This window comes from Cydia pomonella, chromosome 7 (assembly GCF_033807575.1).
Source record: "Cydia pomonella isolate Wapato2018A chromosome 7, ilCydPomo1, whole genome shotgun sequence".
Classification (NCBI taxonomy): domain Eukaryota; kingdom Metazoa; phylum Arthropoda; class Insecta; order Lepidoptera; family Tortricidae; genus Cydia; species Cydia pomonella.
Window position 1 is genome coordinate 2,967,423 of NC_084709.1, and position 19,526 is coordinate 2,986,948.

At 35.9% G+C, this 19,526-nt stretch overlaps 2 protein-coding genes across 2 annotated transcripts; both read right to left on the minus strand.

The window, feature by feature from the left end:
• Positions 1-1,010: 1,010 nt before the first annotated feature.
• LOC133519590 (uncharacterized) lies at positions 1,011-19,506 on the minus strand. The gene is made up of 5 exons (XM_061853616.1): positions 19,252-19,506; positions 12,771-12,883; positions 7,567-7,727; positions 4,927-5,113; positions 1,011-3,455 (listed from the first exon to the last, which is right to left on the minus strand). Exons 1-5 carry the CDS (start codon positions 19,285-19,287, stop codon positions 3,308-3,310), a joined length of 645 nt encoding a protein of 214 aa, XP_061709600.1. The 5' UTR covers positions 19,288-19,506; the 3' UTR covers positions 1,011-3,307.
• LOC133519589 (SCAN domain-containing protein 3-like) lies at positions 8,990-10,994 on the minus strand. Its single transcript, XM_061853615.1, has one exon. It carries the CDS (start codon positions 10,321-10,323, stop codon positions 9,049-9,051), a length of 1,275 nt encoding a protein of 424 aa, XP_061709599.1. The 5' UTR covers positions 10,324-10,994; the 3' UTR covers positions 8,990-9,048.
• Positions 19,507-19,526: the final 20 nt, after the last annotated feature.

Consider the following 19,526-nt stretch of genomic DNA (forward strand, 5'->3'; position numbering starts at 1 on the left):
GTAGTTACCACCAAAATTTGGTTAGCATTCAATACTAATAAAAACAGTATAAATATAGAGTTCCATAATCAATAATTAATTAAATGTCGAATTAATTATAAGTTAATAAGTTATTCGTTTCATTATAAGTCGATAACTGTTTCAGTAAACTGCCTTAAAAGTGATAAAAACAATTGGTCTTTGACTGATTTGTTTGTTTGTTCGTATAATTGAGACGTTATTTATTGAAAGGGACTTTATTGTCGATGGCGCTTACGCCGTTATCAACGATGCTCCTATACAAATACAACGCTGCGCTACGCAGTGTGGCGTAAGCGCCCTTGACAAAAGATCCAGGTTTCATAGATAACGTCACAATTAGCTCAATTTACAATTACTTATAATGAAACGAATACTTAAGTAATTAACTTATAATTAATTCGACGTTCAATTAATTATTGATAAAGGAACTCCATATTTATACTGTTTTTATTAGTATTGAATGCTAACCAAATTTTTGTGGTAACTACTGGGAAAAAAAATTCCCACCTTTTACCCAGTAGTTACCACCAAGCCAAGTTGGTGGTAACTAGTGGGATTTTTTTTCCCAGTAGTTACCAGTGGTAAAAGGTGGGAAAAAAATTCCCAGTAGTTACCACTGGTAACAACTTGGTGGTAACTAGTGAGAATAACCCGTAAAAACCAGCACATGCTTAAATGTTCTCAGCAAGAAACAGGTTTCTCATTATTTTGAACATGGCGCCCGCTTAGCTTAAGCTGACCATACACACTAGGGTACGCCTGCGCAGTTTTGCCAACTGCACAGTTAAAACGTAGCGTATGTGGCGTTCGACTGTGCAGTTTTCTTACCAGCTTCGACTGTGCAGTTGAACTGTACAGGCAAAACTGTGCAGTCGTACTCTAGTATGTATGGCCAGATAATTCTTGAACGTATAAAAATAAAATTTCCTCTGAATATACTTGAATCGCTTGAACATTGATGAAATATGATTTAAAAATAAGAGAATAAGTTATTTCTACAATTTATTAATCTTTGATACATTTATCATTCGTGAGTTTATTATATTACAGAAACTTTTTGACAGATTGTAACAAACCAAAAATAATTTAAAATCTTAAACATTATTCTCATAAACTACATTCAATTTCAAACACATTTGCACCAAAACAACTAAAAATAATAAATACAATTTTTATAAATTAACATTAATAAATTCAGTCTATTAAACATAAAAAGTCAATTAAACATAAAATCCAACCATTCAACCGCAAAATGGCCGAAGAATCAAATCCAGTCAAATTAATGAGACAAATTCACCGGCAATTTTACAGTATATTAGAACAATATCCCAAAGTCATTCCTAAATAAATGCAAATTCTTATTAAATGCAATATAAAACGACGAAAACAGTGTCATCATTTTAGCAACTTCGTTATACCCCATTTCATTTACCATGGCGGGATCCCACTTGAAACTGCACAAAGAAAACCATAATGTTGATCTATTGTTTAACAATTGCTTTACGAGCTCTGCTTTTCAAACGTAGCGTGTGGTCAAGTAATAACACAAAAGGATCAAGACTGGACAGTTACATGTATCTTTTGTTGTCAGTTCTCGTCTTGTTTACGCCTAATGACCGTCTCAAGTGGAATCCCGCCATGGTAAATGAAATAGGGTATACCTATGTGATAATACAAACAGTTAAACTTTATTATCCTGTCTAACAAGTTATTTGATTTAATACTCAAACAAAAATGCATACGTTAATATCAAAACAAAAGATTAACTTTTGTGTCAATTCCATCAAAGCAGCCTTGAAATTAATCTCGTATACTTTCAAATAGTTATACTGATCGCTTCAAATTTGATATCAAATAGAAAAAATACTGATAATATTTCTAGCAATATACATTTTCAAAAAACATTTTAAAATGTTTACGTATCGTTAAGCAGATTAAATAAAATTACTTCAGTATTCCGAAAGAACACAATAATAATTTCACTTATTCCGTTACTTCCATACCAGGGTAGGTAAGCTGACGTCAAGAAGTAACATAATGGAAAGTTATTAGAATACATTATTAAAAGTATCATGTAACAAAGTAACATGTCACTTAAAATTCTGAAAATAATTCTTTCACTGTACAAACGGCCCGATTCGAAGAATGATCAAGTCACGGTTAAGATCTTTAAAAGATCGATAACTAAACGACATGCTAAAATTGACGTTTATTTCGATTCCACTATGATCCCAATAAGATCTATCAACGATATTTCTAACGTCAAAGTCACATTAGTTGCCCGAATCGAGCTGCTTCTGTCAATTATACGACTTACAAACGATATCTAAATGAGAACTTATCTAAACCAGAACTTATCGTTATCGTATCTCATTCTTCGAATCGGGCCGAAAAAGGCGTTAAACAAATACTAATAAAACATATTTTAAGCTAAATTGATACGGATTAGTTCTTAATAATTTCAGTACGTATGACACATGTTGTTTGTGCTACTGAACTGACACCTACACATCAGAGGGCCTACCGCGAACCACGTTCGACGTGTTGCCTCTCTGTCGCACTTGTAAATTCGTACGTAAGCGTGACAGGGAGGTAACACGTCGAACGTGGTTCGCGGTAGGCCCTCAGATTTACTTTCCACGAACCTACATTTTCCTAAACAAAAAATCAACACGACGTGATAACGCTTTATCATTAAAGAAGCCATGTAATGGAACCACATAAACATGGCAACGAGTGACAAAAAAAGTTGGTTCACCCTTCAAACATACGTAGGTAATGCCGGAAGTTTGCAATATTTATGTTATTAGCCACGTAGATGTTTAGTGTTCAGCTTTGAAGCTGGTAGACGGAGAGATAGAACAACTGCCAGACGCTTGACATATATCTAAGGGCACTTACAGGCACTAAGTGCTAGTTCAGTGGTGTAACTCACGAATTCGAGCCAATCGTGCAGCCTAACGCAACTAGTTGCGACCAATCACGCGCGTGATGCGAACTCATCGACCAATCGCGTTGTGTTGTTAGACTGCACGATTGGTTCAAATTCGTATGCGTGACACCGCTGTACTGGCCCCACTCTTATTGCCCGTAAGGCCCGTCCTGTCATAGTGGTGTCACAAACTATTGTTATTTATTTAATACGGGTACAATTTTGCCTATCAAATAAGCTGTTATAGTACTGGAGCCACAAGGATCTAACTTTATGAAATTTACAATCGATTGACGTCCATAAAAGATTCTTAATCGCTTTCATTTTATAGTAAGTTTATCACCAAGTTTTTTTTTAAGGATCCGGCCGACAGACGCACCCGGACTCCACCAGCACGTAGTCCTGTCCGGTGAGAGTGACGGGCCCGAGCGGCAGCACTAGGAACAAGTACGGGACGTACGTTTGTGTGCACGAACCGCGGATGACTGAGCATTCGCTTGATCTGGAATGACGAGAAAGGTTATTAGTAACTTCATTTATAATAATTAGAATAATAATTTAGACATTGATAAAATGGTAACTAATATTCTTGACTAGGCTAGATTTGACACATGTCTGTCTGGCATTTTTTTTTAAAGTAGTACAAAAATTTAAATGGCGCGAAACTTTTGCCACTGACATAATATAGTTAGAATGAAATGAAACAACCAAGAAGCAATACTTTCTTCTTTATTGGTTGAAGGAGATAGCGACGATAAATAGACGGCCAAAAGTCTCGAATTACCGGTTTTTTCCCAATTGGCGTCGGTTAACGTAATATTATTTGTATTAACAAAATTTTAAAGGATTGGTTGCTAGTGTTTTGTTGAATTTCAACGTAGAATATTTGACCCCAAACGTCACGTACACTTTCACATCATACAAGTTATTCATCGTATGTAACTTTAACAATTGCATATATGTAAATAGTGAATGTTGCGTAAATGTGGTACCTAGGGTTTGCACGACCAATAGACCCGAAGTTCCGCGGATCCGGATATTCCTAATACAGATCCGGATAATTTCATACATTTCTGATCCGGATTGCAAGCCCTAGTGTTACCTTTACTTTGGCAAGCCATGCCATAAAAAAAGTAGGCATGAAGGCTTGCTCTCTCATAGAATACTAGAATTTCCCGCGTTTTTCTACCGACAAAGTGGGTTTGCCAGAGTATATTTACCAATATCTTAGTCAAGCACACTAAGAAATATCAATCTATTTTGTCCAAAAGTAAATACCTACATCAATATTTGCTTGCCTTATTGCTAATTAATGATATGAACATTAAGTAAGATCGTAAGATACTTATGTCATCTTAGGTTTCAACGGACGCGTTTCATTGATACTCGTTGGTACAGTTACCAACACAAGTAGCGTATCAAGTCAGTTGTGACCATACTCTGATAGCTGCGCTTAACAAAAAGAAAGATGTACTTCTGAACGCGAACTGTCGAGATACATCTCTACTTGAAAAAGTATGCGAGGGCAGCAAATACTTTTGGCGCGTTGTTTCATACACTATGTGGCTCAAAATTTTTTTCGTCGTCTTGTTTCTGACCACTCTGTCACGCTTGTATGTCTTCTATCAAACAAATAAATAAGTCGAGAGCTATTCTATGTTTTTCTAGCTATAGATTATATGTTACATGAAAAAAAATATTTTTTTTTTTAATTAATTAAATTATATTCATCTTATACGATGAAATTACACTTCCTAAAGTTTAACAGCCATTCAGGGTCAATAAATTATGCTATTCCTTTCTAATGTAAGGAACTGTTCCTTTCGGCTATTTAGGGTTGTCAAAATTCCAGTCATCTTCGGTCGTACACGCATAGGGACGTCAAGTTGTGCCAACCCTAATAATTGCCCCAAGCAATGCTGAGCCGAACGGAGCCGAGAAAATAGGAGTGTCGCCCCACTGGTAATACTCACTCGCAAACTTCAAACACGACTTGCTGCAACAAATCCGGGAACTTCTGCACAATAGTAACAGGTTGTCCGGATGTCAGAGAGACGCCGTACATCGGCGCGGTAGTGTTGTACCGCGTCCGGCACAGGCGGCCGCCTCCGCAGGAGTTGGTCGTGGTCGGGGACAAGCCGGGGAGATTGCTGGCGCGACCTGAAAATGGACGAAATGAACTAGAGTAATATTTCCAAGCAGATACTACAAAATATTATACATATTAAACGGAATTTAGAAATACCGGTGTTTCGAAAGGCCGCAAGTTCGTGTCTGGCCCGAAGCGGTGAATATCAAAGTTATTAATATTAAATATTATGAACATGAGTGTTGTATTTTAAAATTATTGTCATTTTTTCGCTGCATTTTCGAGACCTTAAAAGGACAAGCGCTTCGTTTATCGCCTGAATCAACTGGAAAGATAATAAAAATACCAAAATAACAATTGGTAACAATTAGCCCAGCCGTCTACGATACTTACAATAGGGAAAATGGACAAAATAATATATTCCGGCGAAGTCCTACGAAGCAGGAGGTCCCGGGTTCAAATCCTAGTATGGGCATTTATTTGTGTGTTTATCATTATCACAGATATTTGTTCCTGAGTTTTGGATGTTTTCTATGTATATAAGAATTTATATACAACTATATATTATATATATCGTCGCCTAGTACCCACAACACAAGCCTTATTGAGCTTACCGTGGGACTAGGTACCACAATATTTAATTATTAAAAAAAAAGAAAAAAAATACAACTTGGCAAGGCATACGTCAGTAACAGATAGTCAGTTAGTTTTAGGGAAAAAATGTATACCCAGCTGCAAAAGTTCATACACACTTTATAAATAAATTCCATTCATAAAATGGGTATTCACTTTTGTTCTTGCTGAACATTTGTTATGAAATGAGAAATGCTTAAATTATTTGTTGATAAAAAACTTTCCGATCTGACTGATAAATAAATAAAAAATTAAAAGTCTTTTCACTCTCCGCTAAGCAAGTTTTTGAGAAAATTACTCATCATAACCACCTTTACGACATACTTACTGAAGCTAATGACTTAATAATAGTTGATAATACTCGTAAAGTTCATTTACCGCCAACTACACTCGAAAACAATGAGAACTGTTTGCTTCGTGTGAAATTTCAACAAAGTTATCCGTTTTCATTGCTCTATAATATAAATACCCACGCCACGGTAAACTTTAACTTGAATGGACTAAAAACGCAGTCTCCTTATATGACACATGAGATGACTGTGAAGCTGTGTTTGGGAAGTGGATCGCGCGAGCGTGGGATATTTTATAATAATGGCATTTTCTCACCTAATTGTAATTCAGAAAGAATATCGGGAAGAAGTGAAATAAGTAGGCGGAACAACTATTTCTTGTTTCTGTCCGTATAGGGCTGCCATCCGACCGGGTTTTCCCGGATTTGTCCTAGTTTGGAGGCCGTCCGGGGGCCGTCCGGGGTGGGGGGGGGGGTGTCAGGAAGTGTCCGGGGAAAAACCGGACACTTCACGTAAGGAAGCACATTAAAAATATTATTTTCGGACTCGTCCGAGGAAAAAAATGCGATTTACGCCAAATGTCCGGGTTTTTTTGAATCGTTGTCCGGGTTTGGCGAAATTCGAGATGGCAGCCCTATGTCCGTAGTAAGTGCAGTTTGTTAGAAAAACTGTTGTGCTACTTATTTGTTTGTTAGATGGCCCAGATGGAAAGGGCGTACCGTCGCCATCAGATATATTAGAGCAGTCGAAGTGCTCAAAAATATCTGAACACGCACTGTAACGCCTTGATAATAGAGGCGTGTCCAGAAATTTGTGAGCACCTTGGCTGCTCTGATATATCTCATGGCGACTGTACAACTACTTAAATTTAGTTGCCTTAAAAATATAAATTAAGCAAAAATATTTCTTTAGTTAGGAGTTAGTTTCGCCTTTCGGTGTTGGTTTCGTAGAAAAATCGTTTAGTATGGTGATGTAAGTACCTTTTCTCATTCACCTCATTAAGTATGGATCAGGAATGAAAAAATATTCTACACACTAATGAGCAAGAAAGCTAGACTATTTTTATATTATAACCTAAATAGAAAACGCACAGTTCCGACATCTGGGCTATAACCGCGAAAATCGAAGTTCGTCAACTGCAGGCATTTTTCTCTGTCACTCTAATTACGTCTTAATGAGAATAAAAGGGGAACGATCCCCGCAATTTGCGAATTTCAGTTTTCGCGGTAGGCCTCCTGTCTCTCTTCTTTCAGTGAGTTTCTATATTACTAGGAGGGCATAACCACATACCCACATTCCCAGTTCTACTACCATTTTGCGTCCTCAAACTCTCGAAGTAACCCTCCTGCGTCAAGCAAATTGCGCGCTATGACCACAACATCTTCCACAGACTGACGTGAGAGTCCTAAAACTCTGAGCTATATTTATGATTACAATAGTTGCTACATACACTATGCACATTTGCGTAAGTACAGTATGATAATTAGTCTCGGATTGTGTCTATTTCCGACCAAACTAACTGTCTGGTCAGTCTGGTGCCTCAAGGCGTTAAGGCTTTTTTGTAACTTTATGCAATAAAGTTTAAATAAATAAATACATACCAGTTCTACTGCCATTCTGCGTCCTCAGTCCCTCGGAATATCCGACATGAGCGTCCAACAGCGCCCGTCGCATGATGGCCGGGTCTACCGTCCGCACGTTCCGTGCTTGACGTGAAGATTGCCCCCATGCCCCGGATTTCAATGCTCGGTTTACCAAATGCCTGGAAAAAAGAGATAATAGAGTTTAAACATAGACAAACAACATCTAACTTGGACATTCTAAGATAGAACTGATGGCGCTATACTTTAAATTCCATCCATAATTTGTGTTCATGCAATTTTCTACTTGGTTGTACATTTCTAAAATGTCTAATTCGATTTTATGGTTAGAAGTTATAAAATACATCGGTATGGTAAGGCGACAGTGTTTGTAGCTACACACCATATAGGTATACTTACTTTACTCTTTGCTATACACTAAAAATTTAACAATTGCAAGACATTAGACATTAGAGGTTAACAAAACAATGTTAACACTATTTTATTAATTTACGTCTCTCTATTACTAGAAGAAATCGGCCCATTGAATACAACGCCATCTTTCCAATTATTAGAAAACAAAAACCTAACCATAAGGACAGCCGAGAATACTTCACTCCACACACCATTAAAATATTTAAAATGCAATACGAATCTCAAGATGGCGTGAAATAAAATTAAACTCCCATATACCGTTGTGCGTTATTATAATGTAATGAGACATAATAATGATCATTTTGAAATTACATTGCAAGAGTAGAGAAAATTGCTTGCATACGTCCCGGCGCGGTGGGAAAATTCTCAAGGTGTGCCATAGATAATCGTCTTGCTTATAAGTAGAATTATTAACGGGAATCTGTTGTCTATGGTTATTTATGAGACATTAGCTATGTTTCGGGTCAACGCTCGGAGCGTAGAGGGGCAAAGGTAACAATGTATTTCTTACTATTTTGATACTTGTGACTAAAGTGAAATCTCCAGCACTTCGATGGTCCGCTACACCCAGTAGTCTGGCACTAAAATAGGGGTGCAAGTGATCAATTGATCATTCTATCTCCAAATTTACCATGTGCTTAACATAATCTTATCACTCTTGAATATCTTTATAAATGCCTAAAATCCAGATAATAATGCAATTTTCTATGAATTTAGTATATTAGTATAGAGTATTGCTTCGATATACTAAAAACCACATCAATATAATAAGCAGATTTGCTCTAACTCTCAGTAATCCGACACTCTTGGTTCAGCATTATTGCCGGATTAGTGAGATTGTACTATAATCTATAACTAAAATATTTAATTATATTAAAAATATTCTTATAAAAAACAACAAATTGATTGATTATCTTTTTATTTTGCACTTAGGTACACATCTAAAATCTGACACCCGTATTAACTAATTAAAGAAAATGCTTATCATTAAAATAAATGAAAAAGACTATCATATTTCAACTGCCGTTTATTTTTTAGAATTAACAAACTGGAATGTTTTGTAAACAATTATTTCATTACCTCGTCTTCCATAGCTTCAATCTTAATAAAATCGCACGGCAATATCAACGTTTCCTCCGACATAATTTGCTCTGTGTTTTGGTCTTCCTTCTTTTCTAAAGTTCTTTTCAAATCAGAATCAGTCGATAAAGCCTGGCATACATCCATTGGCAAAACTGATGCTATACCTTTTCTCGGATCCGCGCCGAAAACTAATTCACTAGGCGTTCTACATAATGTAGTATGAAATCTTGTATTCAACGAATGCTGAACAAATTTCAAGCCCTTTTGCCATTTTGCTTTCTTATTTTCCGACAACCACTTATTCATTTTCTTAAGAATATCTTCATTTGTCTTTCCTTCCAAATCATAAGTTTTAAAATTAGATTCGGATGTGAGAATTATAATATCGGCGCATAATACCGTTATGCGTTTGCAAATCGGGGCTGTCAAAGCGGTCCCGTTTTTAGATTGCAAGATGTTCGGTGCACCAAATACCAAAAAAATATCAAGTAGGTTATCAACCGACTCTTCGATAGAAGTCGTCTTCAATGCTCTTAGATGCGTAAATTTGCTTATAAAGTCTCTATAAACCAGCATATACTTATATTCTTCAGTTTCTTCTCCTGTCACCGCTAGTATATCTATTTGTCCTCTAGAATAAAGTTCAGGGTAAGTTTCTTCTGAAATAGGATTTGATTGTCTTTTTTGAAGTGGAACCTCCACCAATGTTTCTGAACTGCCCATTTTGAAAGGGTCAATTTCTGCCTCTTCATCAGAGGTTTGCAAAACTTCTTCTTGTAATTCCGAACTCCCATCTGATGTAATTTTTGGCAACCTTTTTCCTCTTTTAAAACTTTTATTTTTACATCCCTTGCACATAGATAGGTAAACGGACACACATTCAGCCGTGACATTTTTGTACATAGGTTTTATATATTCCATCATTCTCGTTCGGCCACCGTGGATTAATTTCAAATGGTTAACACGTACAACGTCGTATATTTCGTCCATAGTAACGAATACCTGTTGCGTAGTTTGACCGGGCTTGGTGGCCATTATGAGCCTTTCTCCTTCTGGTGTTTTGATCACATCATATCGTTTCGCACGTCGATAGTCCGCGGGTGTCTTCTTCGTTTTTATCTTTGCCGCTTTAACTTGTTGGATAAGCGTGTTATATTTGGAACGTGATAGTAAAAATGTGTTTGGAGCCTTCTTGGATATGAACATATCTTCAATTCTTCGATTAAATTCTTCTCTATTAACATCTTCATTTTCCGACATTATTTACAAGTTATAACGCACAAATTAGACACTTACTACAATAACTTGTTTACGTATTCCACAAATAAATGCTTCACACTATGCCCGGAGAGGTAATGGCGTCGAGTTCGGACCCACGATGTAACGGAAATGCCCGATGTTGCCCGAACGGGCGTTGGACAAAGCCGAATAATCGCCGCGTCTCGCTCTAGTCGCTCTACAGTCGAAGCGCAGATTGCCCGCGTCGCCCGACCGGTTGAACCGCGCTGTGGCATTTACCGATTTACCGATTCTATACATACTTAGTTGCGCACTCGATAGACAATGTACCTATTGATTGTATTTAAACCTGAAACTAACTCAACTAAGAACAAATTGAGTACTAAGGTCATCGACGCTTATCGCTAATCTCGTTACCTTTAGGTAGCTTTTAACGGTTATAATGAACAGATTGTTTAATTACTAATGTGTTATACTATACTTGAATATTTATATAGCAAGTGAAAGGAAATAATAATAATCGATAATATTGTTTGTTTGCATGCCTTTCGTGATGAATGAAAAAACTGGTACCTATAATATTTATAAGTAATTTTACTTAGAAATAAGTTAGTAGTGTTCAACTAATTCGCAAAAATGCACTTTGTTAGGCGAATATCGTACCTTGCCTATTTTCTTGACTTCGACTCAATAGTAATTCTCTATAAGTATTTTTTTAGTTAAGAAGTACGTATTTTAATAGTTTAATTCTTCGATTATTTATTGAATAATTAGATTAAATACGTAGAATAAACAGCCTGTAAGATTTTTTTTTTGGTGGCAGGTTCGAGTCCTGCTGGAGGTGTTTTTTTTTCTTTAATTAAAAAAAAAAGCGGTGGTGGCCGAGTGGATATGGCGTCCGACTTTCAATCCGGAGGTCGCGGGTTCAAATCCTGGCTCGTACCAATGAGTTTTTCGGAACTTATGTACGAAATATCATTTGATATTTACCACTAGCTTTTCGGTGAAGGAAAACATCGTGAGGAAACCTGCATACATCTGCGAAGAAATTCAAAGGTGTATGTGAAGTCCCCAATCCGCATTGGGCTAGCGTGGGGACTATAGCCCGAGCCCTCTCGCACCTGAGAGGAGGCCTGTGCCCAGCAGTGGGACGTATATAGGCTGAATTATTATTATTATTAATAATTTTAAAAATTGTAGTACTTATAGTCTAAGTTGTGTAAAGTTGTATTGATTAATAATAGCAATTTATGCAAGCGCTCCCATAGGCTGTGGTGGCTGCTTAACATCAAGCGGTCCGGATACTTGTTTGCCTCCGTTGAAGTAATAAAATGTGTTGATAAGTATGTTTTCAGTAATGTATAAAAATCACTCATGAATATAAAACATCACGCATCACATACTCAAGACATTGCATTAGATATAGGTACTCAACGCATTGAGTACCTACGCATTAGGTAGGTAGTCAAGAGGATTGTAGCAATTAACCGCTAAAATAACCTCTTGATCGCGGCACAGACATTGTTATACATTTTATCTAAAGTACCTACCTAAAGTATCTATTATGTAATTTAATTACAGTAATTGCACTAACATTCTTCCATCGCTGTAATTACACTCCATATTAAAGAAATTTAAATACCGTAAAACCACCCAACTATAGTCCAATACTGCAACTATGGTCCACAAGTTCAAAAGGAAATTAAGTATCTATACCAATGTTCCTTGTGGTTTACTCCTAGTTTTACCTTCCATTTATAAACATACTTTGCCTTAGAACTACAAAAATATAGTAATATACACACCTGAACGAGAAAAATTGAGTTTATTTGTGGACCATAGTTGGGAGCTTTGCATTATAGTTGGGTGGTTTTACGGTATCATATGTATTTTGCTATGCTATTATAAAATATAACTAAAATAAAATTCAACGAATAAAATATTCCAAGCGGCTAAGTATAACTTCATAAAATAATGAAACAATAATTAATAATAAGTCACGTAGGTACCAATTAACAGTTTTAATTCACGAAAACATACAACGTCTTTGTTTGCAAAAATGGACTCCCACGAGTCCCACGACACAAACTTACTAAAATCATCATCGTATTTTTAAACAAGTAGTTATTTATCTTCAAATCAGTTTACGTGTGATACCGAATGGTAATCGTTGACTCATTAATCGATTGCCTAGTATGGTAATAGATATTTACGAAGCCTCCAAATAATTGATCTCTTACTTTTTTACTAAGTATAGAAGATTGCATCCAATTTTAATTCCTATTCTTTATTCCTCGATTGACTTGTCCATTCTTTCAATATTCAAAAAGATTCATTTTTTGTATTTTATTTTTATTTCGTAAGTAATTATTTTATTTTATTTGAATACACGACAAAAACCATTTTTTTTTCCTTTTTTATGAAAAAACCGATAAATCGAAAATAGAATCGTCATCGAACATCCCTACCTAGGATAAGGAGAGCCGTCTGGACCCGGACATTCTGTGCCTTGTAGAGCATCGCCCCAGGCATATTTTAATCTTGGACCACAATCAGCAGACACGAACCCGGCTAACAGAGCCTGAAACAAGAGAACAAGTTTGTTGAATTATAATGCAAGAAAGTAACAAGTCAAGTATGTACCTACTTAACCCCCTTCCAGGACACACCAATCTACAAGGTTTTCCTTAAAAATCCAAATATATTCTATTTCCACTTAACCAGCTTTGATGATTCATTTGAAGACAAGCCACATTTCCCGAAAGTGCAATCTATCTGATTTGAACCTTATGAGCTCGGCCGAATTTCACCTTCTCATACAAACGGAGTTTCGTTCTCATTTTAAAACTACGCGTTGGATTGTAATGAAACTTTGCACATACAATGACATGAGGTTTATCTATGGCTGTAATTAGTTTCTATAGCTCCAGCATATAAAACAAACGAAATGGAGCAACTGAAGCTACATAAACTAATTACAGGCATATACATATATACTTTATCCTATTGTTAGTCCAAAGTTACAGAGCAATTCAGCTAGTCATTTTAAAATGAGAGCGTAACTACGTTTGTATGGAGAACCGAGATTGTTGCGAACTTTTAGATTGGAATAACGTGGAAATTCTATTGGCGTGTATGTGGTCGATAACCCATACTATGCATGGAAAAGGGTTAAGTTGTTCCAAAAATTAACCGGGCGATTCTTAGGCTCCCATAGACAAAATGACAAAGCCAAGCAAGCAAAGTTTCGTCACATCTTCGTCCATCTGCCCGTATGTTAAATTTAAACACAATCTCACAAAAAGCTATAAATTAAAATGTAGTGACATAGTAAGAAGATAGGAATCGACACATAACATAACCCCGCCTATTTAACTTCACTGCAGTCAGATAATAATCCACGCAAGCCGATTAATGAACATCATGATTGCGGGAGGTCATGATTACATTTCATATAATATAATAAAGCTTTATGTAGGACAATAAACCGACAAAAATGATCGATTGTCACTCTTCATAGAATGCGTGAGCGGTATGTGTGCCGCGTCGTGGCCGAATGACATAGTTTCCGTGGCCACTGGCACTATCTTCAACAACGAAACCTGTCCCCTTTCTTGCACGAATCTAGTACCCTTGATCCGGCATTCCCTGGTCACGAACTGGTGAATCAGTTATAGATACAGATAAGCTGGACTAGAAATATTGCAAACTTGTTTAACTTCTTCTTGGCACAAATTTTAGATAGCAAGTTTTTTTTAAAGCAACTGATAAGAAAAAAAGTAAGTTAATTTACATGTTTAACTATAATTAAATTTATTCTATTTCCGGTCTTTGTTAAAGACAAACGGAAGGCTAATTTAGTGATGTGTGGCGAATCGGAAAGATCCTCAATAAGAAAGTGTCAGTATCAACTTTCTGGGTCATTCGCGTATAACTGTCATTGAACTTTGTAGGAACCTTTAAACAGATGGGTGTCAGGTGTAATTTACTCATCTGTTTTAAAGCTTTCTATTATATTATAGGATACCCAATACGGGCTAAATAGAGGGAAAGCTACTTTCCGCTAAGCTTAAACATTTGCTTTTCCAGTTTACATTAGTTAAGACAACACAAAGAGCTACTAACGCAAGAGCTATCTAGTTTCATATACCTATTTATTAGACAGAAAATTAATTATAGTTTTTGTATCGCTTTAACAAGCAATATTTATAGGTTATTAACTTAATGAAAATACCCTAATACTAGTAATACTACGATTAATTGTAAATAAAGCATGGCTAAAGGTTTTATTACGTAAGACAATTTATCCCAGTTTTTAACCCCCTCCTATCCCTAATTTAAGAAAAAAATAAGAATAGGCTGACCCCCTCACCCCTATATTACGTAAGAATCTAAAGAAAAAAAAATACAGTTTCGTTTGTGTTAGTGTTAATTTAAAAAAAAAAAAATTTTGGAACGTTTATTTATTCCTGCAAAAGGTACTTACTGGAGCCCGTCTAAGCTAACTCTGCGCCGTGTTTGATAGCATAGAATGTGGAAGATTTTAAACGTTATAATTTCATTAAATTTTTCGCATGTTTGTGATTTTACGTAAGAACTATGAAAACCATCTCCCAACCCTTGTAAGAAAATATAAGACATGTAGGACTCCTCTCCCGCCCCCATAAATCGTCGTACGTAATAAAGAATGGCACCTTAGAGAAACTACAATACATTTAATCATTTATCAATGGTCTGTAAATCTGTAATAAATATGATTCAATCGTTATTTAACGCAATACTGTCTTAAGGGATGCATAAATTACTATACAATTACGTTGTCCATTATCGACCACAAAGGTGTATCTAGGAAATAATTAAAAAGTGAAATTGTATAAAGAAAAAGCAGCGAAAGTGTTCAGTGGTCTCAAAGGTCCATTGTATGAGTATCACGTTCTTGGACGACATTTAAATACTCGATTTCCGAGGTACAATGATCACATAGTACGTGATTTTAGGTAAACGGAGAAAACTTTTGTTGTTTACAACAACAACTGCGTAGATAAGCCACGGTCAAATACACCACGAAATTTTTTACATTAATAAATTCAGAATTAATTACAAATCGGATGAAAATGATGCCATGTCTCTATAAGTTTTTAATACCTATGATAAATAAGGTAGAAAACGTCTTAGTGACACTTTCGGCTATGTACAGAATATGGAAGGTAGAGGCAAGGAACAGAAACTCCTTAGGCAGAATTGTTGCAAAAGTGTCCAGCTGTCAGCTATAAATAATAGTTCCAAATCTCTCCAGAGTAGCGCTAGAGTAGCTAAGAACCTGAGCGTTATTGACGGAGTGAAGTGTGCTGTCTATGATTAAATTTTTTTCTCAAGTATTCTACGTATTGTAGCGCCACCTATTTATGGTTTTTTGTCGGACACTTTTTGGTATATGGAGATTTTGTTCCTTGCCTCTACCTTCCACGGTACGGAATTAATAATATCATTAAGGTCACTTATACTAAACCCTTCCATATGAGCTTTTCATCTTCCGATAAAAGAAATTGGATGGTTGTGGATAGCCTTCGTTGAAACGAAATCTCTTAACGAAGTTGACTTCACATTCAGCAAACAGGATTTTTATGAATATATAGATAGATAGAATATTCTTTATTGGCACACCTCAGTAAAAGATACATCGTAAAGAAAAACAATTGATTAATGATAGAGACAGAAAATAGGCTTAGGCGGTCTTATCGCTAAAGAGATATGTATATTTTCTAGGTCGTTTAATTAGCATCAAAACAAATTATGTACTCGTACTAGCAAAATAAAACTTTTGACGACCGGTCTAGCCTAGTGTCAGTAGTGACCCTGCCTATGAAGCCGATGGCCCTGGGTTCGAATCCCGGTAAGGGCATTTATTTGTGTGATGAGCACAGACACCTGAGACACTACAACACAAGCCTTACCACAATACTGTAGGGCTTAGTCAATTTGTGTACGAATGTCTAATATATTTTTTTTTACTGATTTTACCTCAGTAAAAAAAAATATATTTTCACGAAGGCGGGTATAAGCGGAACCGAGATCCTAACACCTTAGAATAGGGATCAAGATTGCCGACTTCGTGATATGAAACACTCCATGGTTTTTAAATGTAAATAATAAACCTACTTATATAATATTATAGAGTGTAAGAGCGATTACAGCGGCAGTTAAGCCCTAGGAGGCTTTGTTCGCTGGAATTATCTTGAAAATGTATAAATTTTTTGTGTTAATAAATAAAAAAAAAAAAAAAAAAAGACCTACTTCCGGCTGAAATATTTGTAGGATTCCTGAATTATATCACCTGCACATATCACCCTATTAAAATTATATTTATAAAAAATATCTAGCTTTTACCATTGAATGTTTTGCGCAACTGCATCTTTAGCGGGCCATTGGCAATAAAACAAAAAAAAATTCTTCTTAAACCGTAATGATGTAAATTAATTAAAGAATTATACGCAATTTATTCAAGTGGTCCATTTCTCGAAGCAACAAGCTATAACTTTACAGGCGAGTAGTTAACCACAACAACATTAAATCTGTTGACAAGCATGGCAAAACTATTAAATAATAATGAGAGAGACATTTACCAGGAACACAGTTTAGTTAGGCTGTTTGGCTACGCTTTGTAACTTGGGTATTAATTATATCTTTGACATATTTGATAGGATTCGATTTTTGATGTCCACGGTACTCTCTAACAGATTTTTTCCTGCAAGTAGGCTTCAGTCACAATCACATGTAAAAATAATTTTTACAGTTGTTATAAATAATGACATGAAAAACACATAGCAACTTTCATAGATACAACAGCCAATGCCTGAGAAAACATTACAATATATGTAATATATAAACCCAAAGCATCCCATTCGTTATCCAGTTTGAGATGGTGGGTATGGTTGCCAGCGTTAGAGCCCTACTCAGATTTGAGAATTTAGGTGAATATCGAACGTCTCACTGATGTGGGCGGCTCCTTAAGTCAGTGCGATAAGGACAATTGCAGCTTAGGCGAAAAATCATGCGTGAAAATGTCAAAAATCAAGGTTTCGTACTAGACTGTTTCCTCTTCTAAAACTTTATCCATCGTAACGAAATGTTGAAATCTAAATCTCTTGCTTTTTGGGGTAATTGGTATCAATATTGTGGCCTTGTCAATTAGGCCGTTATTACGATGTTTGAAGGGCTCTAGTGCTTTAAACAATTATATATATATATATATAAAAGAAAAACAGTCCCACACAGATATTAAGAATATTAAAAATTACCACCAGTCTTGCCTCTTAATCCTTGTTCTTAAAAGCAAGCTTTAAAGGTTTTCTTGTTTAAAAATCTCTTTTATAAAATTACGGTTATGGCAGAACGTAAGTGACGATTTTTCGGAGCTGTCTAGCATACTGCAGCAACATAACTAGTTCAAATTTCAAAAGAGAGACATTTACTTGGATTAAGTACACGATTTAATAAAATGTGATAAGCAGAAAATAGTATTGAACATTTGACATATAGGCCTCGGCTCACCCCGCCGTAACCGATCCTTAATATCTACAGACAGTTTTACTTACACTGATTTAACGTAGTTAGTTTAATTTTACTTAGTTAGAAAAAGTAAGTTATTTTAACTGTCATAATTAAGTCATACCAGCTGATTACCTACTTAGGAAACCGACTTTATTTGCATAAATTATATATCTTTTATTGTATATACTAGAAATAAACTCTGATAAATGTAGGTGCCTGCCTAGCTTTAAATTGTTTGACTGTTTGTACAAACTTCCTTACTAAATACACTTTTTGGAAACATGTCTTCTGCTGTTTTTACTCAGATAACTGGTCCCTATCATTAAAAAGTTGAAACGTAACGGTAAAAGACCCAGTGAAATTAGCAAACATTAAGGTGCTAACTGAAGCTTTGCGAATTCGTATTATGCTGTTATGTTTATAGCTTCTGCGTCTGCGTATGATCGCATGAATATGGAAGAGTCGGTCAGCAACCTTCATCTAATGACACGTTAATGCGCTTAGACGACCAACGGATGCCTTGGGTAACAGTAAAATACAGATAAAACTTTGCCCACTGTTTCATACCTTTTTTCCTGTGAACGGTCCGTTTACTCTGAATGCATAGGCAATGAGTCAGTCAACCAGTACCCTATTAAGTATAATTTTATCTTTAACGATGTTAAATTGATTATTTTCAACTTTTTCACACCACTTTCATGTCAGTAGAATGAATGTTGGAAAATGACTAATTGATCTTTATGTAGAAATTATCGGGCGTATAAGATGAAATTTGCGACTATCAGGTTAATTAATAGAATTCTTTGATATTTAATAAAGAGCAGGGGTCACCAACTGCGGGTGGCGGACTGCGGTCCGGATCCAGACCGCCGACCTATTTTATTTTTTTGCTTATTTAGTTAACTAGAAACGGACCGCGATGGTCATTTTATTTTAAGAACCGGACTCCTGAAGATACTAATTGGTTGTAACATACATGCACACCGCACGTAGTACCTACCTAATAAGATAGGTCAATAGCAAAAAAACTTGTGCATTAAGATTGAAATTTGTCGCCAGTGCTTGATATTAGGTTGCCAAGCGAACCCTAGGCTTCTTTTGCGAGCCATGGTAAAAAGTCAGAACGAACCGTAGTAAGATGAGATTTCAACTAAAATATTTAATGAGAGACAAAATTTGTTTGCAATAGCATACATTATGAAAAAAATATTTAACTACCCACATTCAACTGTCAGACAATAGGTTTGTTTACAATTTGAAGTTGTTATGTTAAACTAATGTCAAAGTTAGATGAAAAAAAATATAGGATTATAACCCTTTATTCTTTTAAAAAGCAAAACTACTTTTGTTAATATTAAAGTAAAACAGTAAACTTTGTATAAAAAAATTAAAACTTACCAATTGCAAACATATTAATATATTCTTTGAACACATTTTAAATATTAATTAATAACAAATTGCACCGGTTATAATGATAATTAAATTGAGTGGCACACTTTTTATATTCGAAATTGTTTGAATGTGGTAATGACACATTCGCGCGTATGGAAGGGCGTGCGGTCGGCGCACTGCCCGCACAAGACAACAAGTGTGGTGTTCATTATAACGGGAGTTCGGCCAGGAGTCTTCACTGCGGGCGCCTACTTCGCCTTCAAAGCGGTCGCTCTCTCTTC

Excerpts from the sequence above, each read along its gene's own strand:
- LOC133519589 (XM_061853615.1), bottom strand. The coding sequence starts at position 10,323 with ATGTCGGAAAATGAAGATGTTAATAGAGAAGAATTTAATCGAAGAATT.
- LOC133519590 (XM_061853616.1), bottom strand. The coding sequence starts at position 19,287 with ATGTGTTCAAAGAATATATTAATATGTTTGCAATTG. Across the intron at positions 12,884-19,251 it reads TATTAATATGTTTGCAATTG|GCTCTGTTAGCCGGGTTCGT; the intron begins GTAAGTTTTAAT and ends CTCTTGTTTCAG. Across the intron at positions 7,728-12,770 it reads GACGGCTCTCCTTATCCTAG|GCATTTGGTAAACCGAGCAT; the intron begins GTAGGGATGTTC and ends TCTTTTTTCCAG.